General features: G+C 39.7%; 1 protein-coding gene across 2 annotated transcripts in view; it reads left to right on the top strand.

Annotated features, from left to right (window-relative positions):
- Window positions 1-14,972, top strand: part of BACH2 (BTB domain and CNC homolog 2) — a 317,702-nt gene that overhangs the window by 243,773 nt on the left and 58,957 nt on the right. For both annotated transcript variants that reach the window (XM_054569720.1, XM_054569719.1), the window contains exon 4: window positions 4,821-5,075. In XM_054569720.1, coding sequence (XP_054425695.1) covers window positions 4,833-5,075 — 243 coding nt within the window. In that variant the 5' untranslated portion in view covers window positions 4,821-4,832. The remainder of the gene's footprint in view (window positions 1-4,820; window positions 5,076-14,972) is intronic.

The raw sequence follows: 14,972 nt of genomic DNA, 5'->3' as shown, positions 1-14,972 counted from the left end.
ATATTTCTATGTGCTAGCAATGAAAAATCAGAAATTTAAATCTAAAAACTAAACATTTATAATAGCATTAAAATATCTAGGTATAAATCTGACAAAAGATATGTCCTTGGGTTAGGCAAATATATTTTTAGATACACCAAAAGCATGATCATAAAAGAAAAAATTGCTGAATGGTACTTAATCGAATGAAAACTTTCTCTATTTGAAAAACACCATTAAGAGAATAAAAATCAAGCCACAGTTTTAAAAATATCTGGAATATTAGCAAACCAAATACAGCAATGTGTCAAAAAGATCATATAACATGATCAAGTAGGATTTATTCCAGGAATGCAAGGTTGGTACAACATTCACAAATCAATAAATTTGATTCACCACATAAACAAAACGAAGGATAAAAACCATATGATCACATCAATAGATGCAGAAAAAGCTATTGATAAAATCCAGCACCCATTTATGATAAAAACTCGCAGCAAAGTGGGAATAGAGGGAACATACGTAAACATAATAAAGACCTTATATGACAAACCCACTGCCAACATCATACTTAACAGGCAAAAACTACAAGTGTTCCCCTTAAGATCAGGAACAAGATAGGGATGTCCATTTTCACCTCTTTATTCAACATAGTAATGGTAGTCCTAGCCAAGGCAGGCAAACAAGAAGAAATGAAAGGCATCCAAATTGGAATGAAAGAAATAAAACTGTCTTAATTTGCAGATGACATGATACTGTACATAGAGAACCCCAAAGATTCCACCAAGAAACTACTAGAACTGATAAATGAATTCAGCAAAGTAGCAGGATACAAAACTAATATCCAGAAATCAGTTGCATTTTTATATGCCAATAACAAACTAACAGAAAGGGAAATTAAGAAAACAATCCCAATTACAATTGCTTCAAAAAGAATAAAATACCTAGGAATAAATCTAACCAAGGATGTAAAAAGACCTTACTTAGAAAATTATAAGACACTGAATAAAGAAAATGAAGAAGATACAAATAAGTGAAAGTACATACCATGTTCCTGAATAGGAAGAATTAACATCACTAAGATGTCCATTCTACCCAAAGCAATCTATAGATTTGATGCAATTCCTTTCATGAGTCTGATGACATACTTCACAGAACTAGAACAAATATTTCAAAAATTTATGTGGAACCACAAATGGCATAGTAACAGAGATCCTAAGAAAGAAGAACAAAGTTGGAGGAATCATGCTACCTAAGCTATACTACAAGGCCATAGTAATCAAAACAGCATGGTACTGGCCCTGGCTGGTGTGGCTCAGTGGATTAAGCACTGGACTGAGAAGCAAAGGGTCATCGGTTCGATCCCAGTCAGGGCACATGCCTGGGTTGCAGGCCAGGTCCCCAGTATGGGGTGCGTGAGAGGCAACCACACATTGATGTTTCTCTCCCTCTCTTCCCCTCTCTCTAAAAATAAATAAAATCTTTTTTAAATAAAACAACATGGTGCCAGCATAAAAACAGACACAAAGATCAATGAAATAGAATAGAGAAATAAACCCACATCTTTATAGTCAATTAATATTTGACAGAGGGAGCAACCACATATAATGAGCTAAAGACAGTCTATCCAATAGACGGTGTTGGGAAAATGGGACAAATTTCAGCAGAAAAATGAAACTAAACCACCTTCTTACACCACACACAAGAAAAATTCAAAATGGATTAAAGACTTAAATGTTAGATCCAAATTCATAAAAATCCTAGAAGAAAACATAGGCAGTAAAATCTCAGACACTGCACATAACAATATTTTATTAGATATATCTTCCCAGGAAGGGAAGCAAAAGAAAAAATAAACAAATGGGACTACATCAAACTAAAAACTTTTTGCAAAGGGAAACATCAACAAAATATAAAGACAACCCACAAAATGGGTGAACATATTTGCCAGTATATCTGACAAGGTGTTAATACTCCAAATTTATAAAGAGCTTACAAAATTCAACACCAAAAAAACAAACAACCCAATTAAAAAATGGGCAAAGGGCCTGAATAAACACTTCTCCAGAGGACATACAGATGGACAATAGACATATAAAAAGATGTTCAATGTTACTAATCAATAGAGAAATTCAAATTAAAACTACAATGAGATATCATCTCACACCCGTCAGAATGGTTCTCATCAATAAATCAACAAATAACAATTGCTGGCAAGGATATGAAGAAAGCAAAACACTTTTGGCACTGTTGGTGGGAATGCAGACTGGTGTAGCCACTGTGGAAAGCAGTATGAAGATAACCTCAAAAAATTAAACATGGACCTGCCCAGAAGCAATCCCTCTTCTGGGAATATATCCAAAGGAACCCAAAACACTTAATTCAAAAGGACATGTGAGCACCCCATGTTCATTGCAGTGGTATTTACAATCACCAAGATATAGAAGCAGTCCAAGTGTCCATCAATAGGTAAGTGGATAAAACAACTGTGGGACATTTACACAATAGAATACTACTCAGCCATAAAAAAGAAAATTTTACCCTTTGTGACAGTGTGGATGAACCTGGAGAACCATTATGCTTAGTGAAATAAGCCAGTCAGAGAAACCAAATACCATATAATTTCACTCATATGTGGAATCTAATGAACAAACTGAACTAACAAGATAAATACAGACTTAGAGATAGAGAGCAGGATGACAGCTAAAGTGGGGAAAAGGGGGATGAAGGGATTGAGCAAAAAGGAAAAATGGCTCATGGACATGGACAACGGTGTGGGGATTATGGGGGAGAGGAGGTATAAGGGGACTAAATGGTAATGGAAAAAATACAATTAAAAAAGAAAATTTTAAAAAATCAGAAAAAAAATATTTGGAAATCACATATCTGATAAAAGACTTCTATTCAGAATGTATACAGCAGTCTCAAAATGCAATATAGGCATAAGTCAGAGATATTGCAGGCTTGGTTTCAGACCACTGCAATAAAACGAGTATCTCAATAAAGCAAGTCATCATCTTTTTGTTGGTGGAGGTTCTTGCCTTCAATTTGTGTAAAAAAAAAAAAAATCTTTAAAAGTGCAATAAAGTGTAATAAATTGAGGCATGCCTATAATAAGAAAACAATAAAAAATAAGCAAAGAATCTGAATAAACATCTTTCCAGAGAAGATAAATAGATGAATAAGCACATGAAAGATGCCCAACATTTTCACTCTGTATAGAAAAGCAAATTAAACCACAAAGAGATCTAACAGTGTACCTGTTAGAATGGCCAAAATTAGAAAGACGGACCACACCAAGTGGTGGCAAGGATGTGAAAGCACTGGAACTCTCGTATATTGCTTCTGGAAATATGAAGTGGTATAAGGTACAACCACTTTAGAAAACAAGGACAGTTTCTTTAAAAGTTAGACTTACATGTAGCAAATGATTCTTCAGTTCTGCCCCTAGGTATTTACACAAGAGGAATGAAAGGATATGGTCATACAAAGACTTACACAATAATCTATAGCAGCTTTATTTGTAATAGCCAAGGACTGGAAGCACCCAGTTATTCACCAGTGGATCAATGGATGAAAAATTGTGCTGTATCCATGCAATGGGACACTACTCAGCAATAAAGGATCACATGATTGATGCGCACAACATGGATGAGTCACAAAATAACTATGCTGAGTAAAAGAAGCCAGACATAAAAGAATACAATCTGTATGATTCCATCTATATAAAATATAGAAAATGACTACCAATATATGGTGTCAGAGCAGACCTGTGGTTTCAGGGGGAGGGGCACAGAGAGGTGCAAGGGAGGGACCATTAGGGGCATAAAGAGAATTATTTTGATGAAGGGTGTGTTCACTGTCTTGATTGTAATGATGGTTTCACAGTTGCATACATATGCCAAATATATTAAACTGTACACTCTAAATATATGTGGTTTACTGTGTATGAAAGCTGTTAAGAAATAAATAAGGAAGTAAGACTTGCTGTTGGAATTCATACTAGTAGTAAACATTATTCAAAAACTTTGTTACCTAAATCATTTACATATACTGTTGCTTTTTTTAACTATGTCAGTGAACACTTTTTAAAACAAAGAACTGCTTTTGTAAAAGTGATCTTCACTGTTGAATATATCTGTTTTATGACTCCTATTGTGATATCTTGCGCTTACTTAAAATGGATGTACATCAAGTCTGCTGGGAGAGTGGCAGAACAATTCCACTTCTTTTCAAGAGCTTTTCATGAGCAACAATAGCATCGTGTTGGTTGTACTTGGTCTTGAAGTGGCCAAGGGCAATTGCAATAGCTGACTACATTGACTCTTTAGTACACAGGCAGTTTAGATACTTGGTAAATTATGTATCACAATTAGATATGTGTTATCTTAGCCAAATTTCAACTTAGCAGCTTACATGTATTTAAATAAAGAAAGCATTACAAACTCTTAAAAATGATTCATTTCCACTTACCACAAAGCTCAAATTAATACTTGAATTGGGACAATGTATACATGAAAGTCTCTTTTCAGTCAGCCAACAAAATCAAAACTCCTGAGTTTTAAAGTATATATGTTTTAAATGTTCTGGGTGTCCCATTAAAAGGCCTGACTTTGTTTCCATGGGGTAAAAGGACGCACTAAATGGAAAGAATAAAGTCAGCCACAAGATACTACTTTCCAATATGATTGCTGAGCTGATTGAACTGAGCGTGAATATGCTAATAAGCAATTCTGCCCCTTTTGGGCTGGCTCATGGCAGTGAGGCTCAGGAACCACGAAGTTCTTTCTCACCTTCACTTGTGACTCAGACAGTGGTGACCCGGCCTCTCTTTCTTTCAGGGTGTGAACGGCATGTCTGTGGATGAGAAGCCTGACTCCCCCATGTATGTGTATGAGTCCACAGTCCACTGCACCAACATCCTCCTGGGCCTCAATGACCAGCGGAAAAAGGATATTCTTTGTGACGTGACTCTGATCGTGGAGAGGAAGGAGTTCCGGGCCCACCGGGCTGTGCTAGCTGCGTGCAGTGAATACTTCTGGCAGGCCCTGGTCGGACAGACGAAAAATGACTTGGTGGTCAGCTTGCCTGAGGAGGTACAGTAGTTTGGTTTGATTGTGTGTTGCTAACAGAGGCAAACTGACTTGTAGATAATTGACTGCATACAAAGGTGGACCCTGCGCCACATCCCCACTCAGGGGCTGATGTCCAGGCCACCCACATGTTACATTTGTGTCATAGCCAGTTTCAATTTGATGCATGTAAAGTCTTGGAGGCATGAATCTGAACAGAGCATCTTTCTTGAAGGGAACTGAACCCCACCTGTGGCTCACAGTCACTTGTAGTTTCTAGTTCACTTACTCTTCCGGTTTTGAGTAGTTCAGCCAAAGTTTGGTACGGTCCTAGATGTAGGATCTGAATCACTGGGACTGTTGCTATGATTTTTCTGTTTCAAATGATTGAAGGAGCACTTGATTTCCCCTGAGAGTTAAAGAATGAGAGTATTCACAGCACTTACCTTGCTCGGGGAAAAAGTAAAAGCAAGCAGTAATTTTCACAGTTAAGACAATAGATTCTAAGAAGCATAAGCTTGCTCTTCTCACCATTGTTGAAAATACCCTACTCAGGTTTCTTAATTACTTCAGTGAGTCTAGTCATTTCTGTCCATTGAGGACACTGGTTAGCTGGACCTATTTGTCCAGAGATTGGCATTCAGTTGGATGATTTGAGCTGCAGAAATTCACAGTGGGCTTCACAATGACTAACTTCAAGTGGGTCACCCTTTGAACTTGGTGTACAATTTCTCTTCCATCATCCTGACTCCCCTTCATTTTCATGGAACCAAGGGTAATGCTGAGCAGCCTTGGACTTTGTGTTCAGGGCCAGAATAATTTCCTGTGCACCAGCAGAGTGTGCAAGACTAGGGCCTCCACCGCCATGTGGGAAGGCTGTGCACTGTATGCCTCTCAGGGGCACAGCTCGCATCCATAGTCTATCCCAGAGTTGTGTAGTGATCTGCTGAGCAGCTCTTCACAGCAGCCCTGGGAGAGACCAAAAACCCTCATCCCCCTGGTGTGAGGTTCTAATGAGTATAACTGGCATTAAGTCCCAGGGTCACAAAGCCAGGTGTTGCCAGAGGCGTGGCAAGTGATACAAATGAGTAAAGGGGGTGTGTATAAGACAGGAGAAGGTTGTGGGGCAGGCACCTGCTCCACAGAAAGGCGTCCAAATTCAACATGAAAAACAAATAGATGGACAGGTAGGACATGGCGATCAGAGGGTGTCACTAGATCCAGTCCCTTGTTAAGCAACATCTGCTGTGACTCCTGCAGAGCGGGAGAGTGGTCAGATGATAAAGCGAGGACTCACAGGAAGGGCTCCTTGCTATTCCTCACAGCGCTAACCAGTAGGCACCTCCAAGGATCCCAGTACTAGAAGCCAAAGGACAAACCAGTTGAAGGTAGTGTAATTGGGGCTGGGCAGGTAGGGAAGTTTATGTACCAAGTAATGTGGGAAGGCCAAGGGATGGCAACTGTGGTGTGACCCAGTGATCAGGGCTGGATTTTCCTCATCTGCGTTAGTGGGTGAGTACCCATCATTAGGCGCGATGGTACATACAGAAGTTTCCTGCATCGTCTCTATCCCATAATAAGCATTTGTCAAATGTAGGACCCTTTCTCCCTTTCTAGATTGGGAGCAAGAGTGCCTTTTGAATTAATTCCAACTCTAGAATTTCCTGTAAATATTTGGAAAACTTTTAATTATCCAAAATATTCTTAGGGAGGAGTGTGAAGCTTACAGTTAATTTGTTACCTGTATCTCTTTGAGAGCCACCTCATTTATATGTTTTTTACTGATTTTCAAAAAATTCGATTATGTTAAGATATATTTACAGATGTAAGTCATATTTTATGTAATTAGTTTTTCTTCTGTAACTGTTGGCCCCATCTTAAGACTCCCTGGACCATGGGCCCAAAGCCCTGGCCTGCCCCTACTTACATCTGGGATCCTGATCTAGTCATTTAACCTCTGTGAGGCCCGGCTTCTATCTGTAAAAACCCCTAAAGTTCTGACATCCTTGAATTATTTATGATAATGCAATGCCAAGGCAGTAAAATGTTAAGGAAACTGAAATGTAAATGCATATAGCCTAAACTAAAAGTTGCTTTTTAGATCAAATCCCTGACAGTCTCTCATTCCCTTGGCGTTGGGCGCTCTAAAATAAGAGGCGTGCTGCAGAGCCATGACACAAAAACCTGCTCTCTGACCTTCTTGATTGTGTTCCAGTTAAGTGGGAACTCATGATGTGTTTGTTGATTTTTGTCCTTCCTAGCCGTGTTAAATGATCACTGTCCCTATATCATCTGTATTTCCAAACCGTTGAAATGTTCTGGTTGCTCACGTACCTGAAACCTTCAGATGCAACTACTTTTTTTCTTCCTATGAAACGTGAATTTTTATTGTCAGCATCCCCGCTTTAAGCATCTCGCTGATGGGGTGTGTGAGCCAGCTCCAGTGGCCTTTTCCTTTGTGGGTCTGTGATTGTTTCTAAGGCCGCCTTCACCCTGTCGCCCTGCTCAGAGCACCCTCCTGGGGCCCCAAGGACTGGGCATTGTTTTCTTCCCCTTGCTGTGCACACACTGAAATGTCCTTGCAGGCTCTACGGTCATTGTCCCTCTTAGCTCAGTGAATGACTTCATAGAATTTAAATGAAGCAGTGAATAAACAAAAAATCCCAAATACTACCTTGGAAAGTAGCTTCCTGGAACTAGCTGGCATGTGGTTCATATGATGTAAGAATAAGCATTTGATTAGTCCCTTGGAAATCTTTGAACCTCATCATAATTCTATCACCGAATTTAAATCAGCCTCTGGCCCTGCCCCAGCCTGTTCACACTTGGCCCACCTCTACACTCCCCAGCCAGACAGCCCCTGTGTTTCTCAGGGACCAGTGTGACCGAAAGTGAGAGCTCCTCCCTGGACTGTGAAACTTCCAGATACAGACGGCTGCCACTCCTGCCCCCCTGCTCGGTCAGTTCAGGCCAAACCCAGCTCTGGCTTCCACCTTCTGTCCAGTTGCACAGCGCCACCCGAAAATCCTGAGTATTGACGGGCAGCACAATTACCTGCACATTACAGCGAGTGTGCCAGCGTAGCCTCGTAACTGGAAGGGGGAGAGAGAAAAAATAGAGACCTCCTTCCGGAAGCCAAGAAGTAATTGAATTGTCTTGCTTTTTTGTTTTTTCCCCCTAAAACGGAGCAACAGCCCCCAGAAGTTACATGACTTGAGTGTTGGCTCCTCATGGAAAAACACACCCAGGAATGGGTGTCAGCAAATAGTAAAAAAAGAAGGCATTGTACTTAGTACTTTCGTTAAATAATGAAACAGATAATTTAATTTATAATTAGTGTATTTTATGCTAAGAGATGAAGAGAAAGTGGTTGGTGTTCCAAGCGTTGCAAGTCCAGTATCCCACCGCTCATTAGTATTAAAGTTGGCTCAACAAACACCCCCTTAGCTATAGTCACAAAAGCCATTTGGGGCTAGATGCGGACCATGCTGGCCATGCATCATAATCACAGAGTTCATTCTTATGGCGGGTTGAGTGCAGAGAGCAGGAATGGGGAGAAGAGATGGAGCCAAGAGTAGGTTTGCCATTCAACCCCATTCTTACGGAGCTGCTTGGCTCCCTCCCAGAATACTAAGGGAAGAGCAGCTGTTAAAAGGATATTGCCAAGGTCTAATATCAAAGAGTCAAAAGATAACAAGTGTTGGCAAAGATGTGGAGAAAAGGGATCCCTTGTGCACTGTTGGTGGGAATGTAAATTGATATAGCCATTGTGGAAAACAGTATGGAAGTTCCTCAAAAAATTAAAATTAGAACTACCATGTGAGCCAGCAATCCCACTACTATCTGAAAGGAATAAAATCATTATCTTGAAGAGATGTCTGTACTCCGTGTTCATTGCAGTGTTATTCACAATAGCCAAGGTTTAGGAAACCACCTAAACGTCTGTTGCCATATGATTGGGTAAAGAAAATACTATATATTGAATATACGTACACATACATGCAATGGAATATTATTCCATCCTTAGACAGAAGGAAATCCTGCTGTTTACAGCAACATGGGTAAACCCGGAAGACATTATGCTAAGTGAAAAAAAGCCATACATAGAAGGACAAATATTGCATAATCTGACTTGTATGTTGCATCTAAAAAGGGTCAGACTCATCCAACAAATAGAGTACAATAGTTGGTACCAGAGGCTGGGGGTGGGAGATAGGGCAAAAGGGGAGATGTTGATGAAAGGGCACCAACTTTCAGTTATAAAATGAGTAAGATCTGGAAGCCTAATGTACATCATGGTGACTGTGGTTAATAATGTTATGTACTTATAATTTGCTAAGAGAGTAGATCTCAATTGTTCTCACCACAAAATAATAATAACAACAACTATGGGAAGTGATCAAGATGTTAATTAGATTGTGATGATTACAGTTTATGCACATATCAAAACATCATTGTATACCTTAAATGTATACATTTTTTTATTTGTCAAAAATAAATAAATATTTAAAACTAGAGGGGGAAAGAGGTTATTGCCAAGGCTCCACACCTTTCCTTGGGTTTGTTTCCCATGTCCTTTCACCATCTAGACAAGGGGAAGTGTTCTTGCAGAGATTAGCTATAAGGTAGGAATTAAGGACGGCCCCTTCAGGTGGACTTTATGCTTTCTTAGATATAAATAGATTTCAGACTTCTGCTCACTCACTCTCTAGCTCTCTCTCTCCCCCCGCCCCAACATTGTATGGCAGACCTTGTTATTTCCAGTGCTAAACAGAAAGGACAGCTGACCCAGGAGGATTCTGAAGAAAAGGCATTTATTGTCAAGTCTGAACCACAGGATGCAATAAAAAATGTTTCTGCAGTAGTAGTGCCAAGCATAGAGGAAATTATGGAATCTTCTTGTCTGAAAGTTTTTAGAGGATATGAAAGCTGTTAATGTCTCTGGGATGGCTTAGGTCCAGTCTTTTAAAGAAGTAGTAAGACAGTCATGATTGTCTTTGAACAGCCTTTTCAGTATGAAATACTACTTAACGCTACAGCCCAGGGTGCCAACATTATTCTCAGCCTGGGTTTTAACTGTGGGAGGTGAGATTTGGTGGGAGACAGTGGGTGAGATCTTTAGGAAGCAGCATGACTCAGGTAAGAGCAAAACACTCACCACCCCAGAGCAAAAGCCAGCTCTTTGGCCCCACCCATTCACCACCTAGACAAAACTCTAAAGAAGAGTAATAGGCAAATTTTGAGATCTAAGGAATATCAGTAACAAGTGACTCAGAAAACCATGGTCTGGATCTTGGCACTAACTGCATGTAAGGTCTTGAGCAAGCTAGTCAGCCTCTTTGGGCTTCTCTTTCCTCTCTCATTCAGCAAAATATTTGTCAAAGTCCTGCTATGTACCGGGAGACACTGTTCTAGGTGCTAGGTGAACCTAGTAAACAAAACAGAGCTTACTTTCCAGTTGGGGAGGAGGTAGAGAGACAGAAATAAATAAATATATTATGTACCTTGTTAGATGCTATCAAGGAAAATACAACAGAGAAGAGGGTTAAGGGATGTCAAGGTACAGGTACTGCAACTTTAAATAGGGCGGTCAGGAATGGCCTGTTTGGGGGATGACTTTTGAGTAGAGTCCTGAAGGAGGTGAGGGAGCCAGCTGTGCTGACATCTGGGGGAAAAGTGGTCAAGGCAGAAGGAATAGCAAAGAAGAGGCCCAGAGGCTGGCCTAGACCAGGCATGTTTGACACACAGAAGCAGAGTGAGCAAGGGGTAGAGTGGGAGGAAGCACATCAGAGGTTGCAGGGCCAGGCTGTGCACCTTTTGGACACATTACCTTTTCTTGGAATGAGCTGGGAGGCCATTGGAGGGTTTCACAGGGGAAGATCATTTTGACTGCTATGTGAAAATAGATGCGAAGAGGGAAAGGGCAGAAGTAGGGAAAACACTTAACACATCAACAGCCCAGGCATGGCATGATGGCCTAGACCAGGACAACAGCAACAGAGTGGTGATCAGTGTCAGATTCTGCTGATATTCTGAAGGTAGAGTTTGTAGGATTTTCTTACATATTGGACATAGAATGGAAGAGAAAGAGAGGGGTTAAGGATAACTTCAAGGTTTGGGGCCTGAGCTGTCAGAAGAATGGAGTTTCCATTAACTAAGATTGGAAAAGACTAGGAGAAGTAGGTTTGAGGAAGTAGAGGTGGAATTAGGAGTTCCATTTTGTGCATACTAAGCTTGAGATGCCTGTTAAATCTAAGCAGAGATGTCTAGTACACAGGAGGATGCATGACTGGGATTCTTGGGAGAAATCTAGTCTGGAAATATAAATTTTAATACCAGGGTATTGGGGATATTGAAGCCACAAGACAGGATCCAGTGACCAGGGGAATAAGTGTAGGTAGAAGGGAAAAAAAGAGGTTCCAGGATTGAGCCTTGGGCTTTCCAGAGTTAAGAAGTCAGGGAGATAAAGAGGAACCAGCAGAGTAGGCCAAGATGGAACAACTATTGAGGTAAAAGGAAAAACAAAAAGTATAATGTGCTGGAAGCCAGGAGTAGTATTTCAAGGGAGGAGAGTAGTCAGCCATGTCAAATGGTGCTGCTAGTCAACTATGATAAAGGCTGAACACTGACTCTGCAGCAGTTTGGAAGCCATTTCTGATTTCTTTGAGTAGGTGGGGGAAACAGGTGTAGCTCAAAGACCAATTCAGTTGTATTCAAGAAAGAATGGGAAGAGTGGAGATGGGAAGCACACCAGCCAGGAATGGAGAGAACCACAGAAGTTCATAAGAGGAGTGAACTCGAGCTCACTTCTCTTTGTGAATATTCCCTGACTTCAGAAATGGTCTTATAAGAAGAGTTCACAGGAGATGACAGTTAAAGAACTATAGAATCACTATTTGCTAACCTAGAATATAGGCAGACTGTAGAAGATGCAGATCATTGTCCTCTAACCATTTCAAAAGGTTTTAGGATTTTGAAACAATACATTTTACATTTAATGACCTCAATTTCAACAGTATGCAGGGAATAACAATACCGGTTACCAGCTTGGCTTGCAGGACTGCTGTTCAGATTAATGAAATGTGATATGTTAAACTTCTTGGAAGGATGGTGCTATATAAACAGTAGGTGTTATTATTCCCATAAAAGGAAAGCACAGTCTTGTCTGATGAAATGACTCTTACTTCAGAATCCTCATTAAAAGCTGTGGTGCAATTTTCCAAGTTGCATTAGTGAGACTTGGCAGCAGATGAAAAAAAAGCAAATAAATAATAAGTCAAAATATTCCAGGTAACTACTTGCTGGCAAGTAAGAAGTTTTCAAGTCCTAGAATCGTGCTGGTAATTTTGAAATGCCTAAAGGCGGAACTTATTTATAGTAACGCAAAGGTGACTTCCAGCCCTTGAAATCTGAGCCTCAGTCTCACATGGGGGTGCAAAAAGCCAGAGCCATGAAGAGAGGAGCTAATACTATTGTGATTCCATCTCTGAAGGCTGCTCAGTGGTGCTGATGCAGAGGGAGGGAAATCTAGTGTGAAAATAGCCACAGCGCTAGCTAATTTTAAAACTGAAATGCATAAGCTGTTTCCAAACCTCTTACAGTTTTTAAATCCTGAGGCCAGTAAGTCCTATTTAAAGAAACTTATGTAGAAATGTTCCTATTTTGGCATAGAAGAAGGAGTTAAATAGACAAGGACTAAGACATATCTAAAAATTATTCCTAAATGACCTGATTTCAAAGCCATTTTTAAGGATTCCTTTCACTATACCTGGTTATCCCTATATAAGGTAAGGTAGCCACAATAATAAACATTTTTAATAAATTTGTAACAAAGTCTTTGACAGTAAATTTGTTTGCAATATATAGTTACCAGTATATCTATTAATTTTAAACCTCGTCTCTGTGTATGAATTAAATGTCACTTAACATTTCTTTCTTTCCCCTATTTTGGACTCCTAACTATTTCAATTAAAATTAATAATAACCTTAAAGACAAAGTTCAGAGCTGTAAAGTTCTTCACTTGATTAGTAATAATAACTATTATTTTGTCATATTTAATCGTAGAACCGAGGCCTTTAACAGGGAACTTAATTAAACTTTCAATTCATGATAAGAAGTTAAACAGCACTTGGGAGGATTCTTAAAAATTATTTTCACTTCCCATCCAGATTACCAAAAAAAAAAGCATGATAGAGAGACATAGTGGCTGTCAGCCAAGGGTATTGTAGGTCATGCCAACATGAACTGGCAGGAAGCCATTGTCCAATTAGCATGGCTCCACCATTGCAGAGTAATCACTCCTGAGTAGATGGTTGAGTCACTTGTGACGCGGTAGTACTTCACTTGAGCCGGTGCTTCTTAGAATCTGTTTCTTGTTCACTGGTATTACCTGCCCTGCTTTGCCAATAAAAGTGCAGGACCATTTAGGCTGAAAGCTGAACAGAAGAGAAACATTGATTATGTATCTCATTTCTCTCTGCTTCCTGAAAACTGAGATTGCAATTAAACAGTGAAAGCATGGTGTGTTTTTTAAATGAGTTACAAGAAAATACAGATTCCACACCAAAATACTCAGAGTTGGAATCCAAGAGTTGGTTTTTATTCTGTCTTTTCTTTGGCAGCTTTAACACTTGGCACAAATTTGAGGATATCAGTAAAGTTACCTAATAATCTTAATGGATTCACATTCCATTAAAAACTTGGAATGTCACCAAACTGCTTCAGGTTTCAGCTGTATTGTTGGGGTGTCCATGATATTTCTTGTGCATGTGCAGTTATACAAGCAGACAGCTTTTGAAAGAGACCCTTTTTATGGTGAGAACACCTGGAATCTTGGTTGGACAAGCCGTAAACCAGGAAATTGATTCAGGAATTTCTCAATAAAATGGATTATATCCAGACATTAAAGTGGTGCATATTTGTCAGTAGAAAAGGCTGTAGAAGCACAAAGAAAGTAAAATAAAATCATTGGCACTAATCAGTTAATAATTTTGTTTATAGTCTTGTTTGTTTGGGTTCTTAACCAAAACACGGTCTAGATAAAGGGCTGGGTTGTTTTTGCTCAGGACTGAGACAATTACATAGTGACATTTGTGGTTTCCTAATATTTCAGAAGCGTTCTTTTTTTTCTATTCACTAGATGTGTATAGTAAAATTTATCACTTTGCCATGGACTCCTAAAATATGTTGACAGTCTTTTGAACTGACGTTGATACCAACTCCAGGCTAACTGGTAATTCAGTGAACATTGCTGTCTGAGATGGACTTCTGTGTGCAGCCTGGCAAAGACTATGTGTGAAAAAGTTAATGCATTCAGCACCTTGGGTGGGATGGAGCCAGGCCTCCAACATGAGCACATTTTTTGACTGCCTGGCAGCTGTTTTCAAGCAAGGCAAAAGTTGGCCCGGGGGTGAAAAAAAATGCTGGGATTTAGCCAACAAAAGATTCCTGGATTTAGAAGAAAATCAAAGGAAGGATGCAGAGGGTCACATCTACAGGCCTCCAGGTTGTTGAAGTAACAACTATTTCATTTTATCTTCTGCTTTATAAAGGATAGTGTTCAGTGTCATTGCTACTCACTTCCTGATTCTTTATAGCTGTCTCCCTTTTAATTCTATTGATTTTTCTTAATTCTTTATGTGCAAAACCAAATGAGAGATTGTTTTTTCTACAAGTGGTATATCAATGATATCATTCATGGAGGGCTGCACCAGCAACTGTAAGGACCTAGAACAGCTGTGAGAGAGCAGTGGCTGCCTGCATGTGCCAGGCCACGTTGAGTGATGTAGTTAGGAATGAATTATGTGTGCAAGTCACTTCAAAGATCTGTCCAAAGAGACCTTCTGCACCCTCACAACTCATCTAGTTTTCTTGATTTATTAGTTACTAAAGGAGAAGGGTGAGGAAAACAAGAAAGTTAC

This window comes from Pteronotus mesoamericanus, unplaced genomic scaffold (genome assembly GCF_021234165.1).
Source record: "Pteronotus mesoamericanus isolate MK-2021 breed Mesoamerican mustached bat unplaced genomic scaffold, CSHL_Meso_final contig_20, whole genome shotgun sequence".
Taxonomy (NCBI): domain Eukaryota; kingdom Metazoa; phylum Chordata; class Mammalia; order Chiroptera; family Mormoopidae; genus Pteronotus; species Pteronotus mesoamericanus.
The sequence above is the reverse complement of the archived record's forward strand: the minus strand, read 5'-3'. Positions and strand labels throughout refer to the sequence as shown.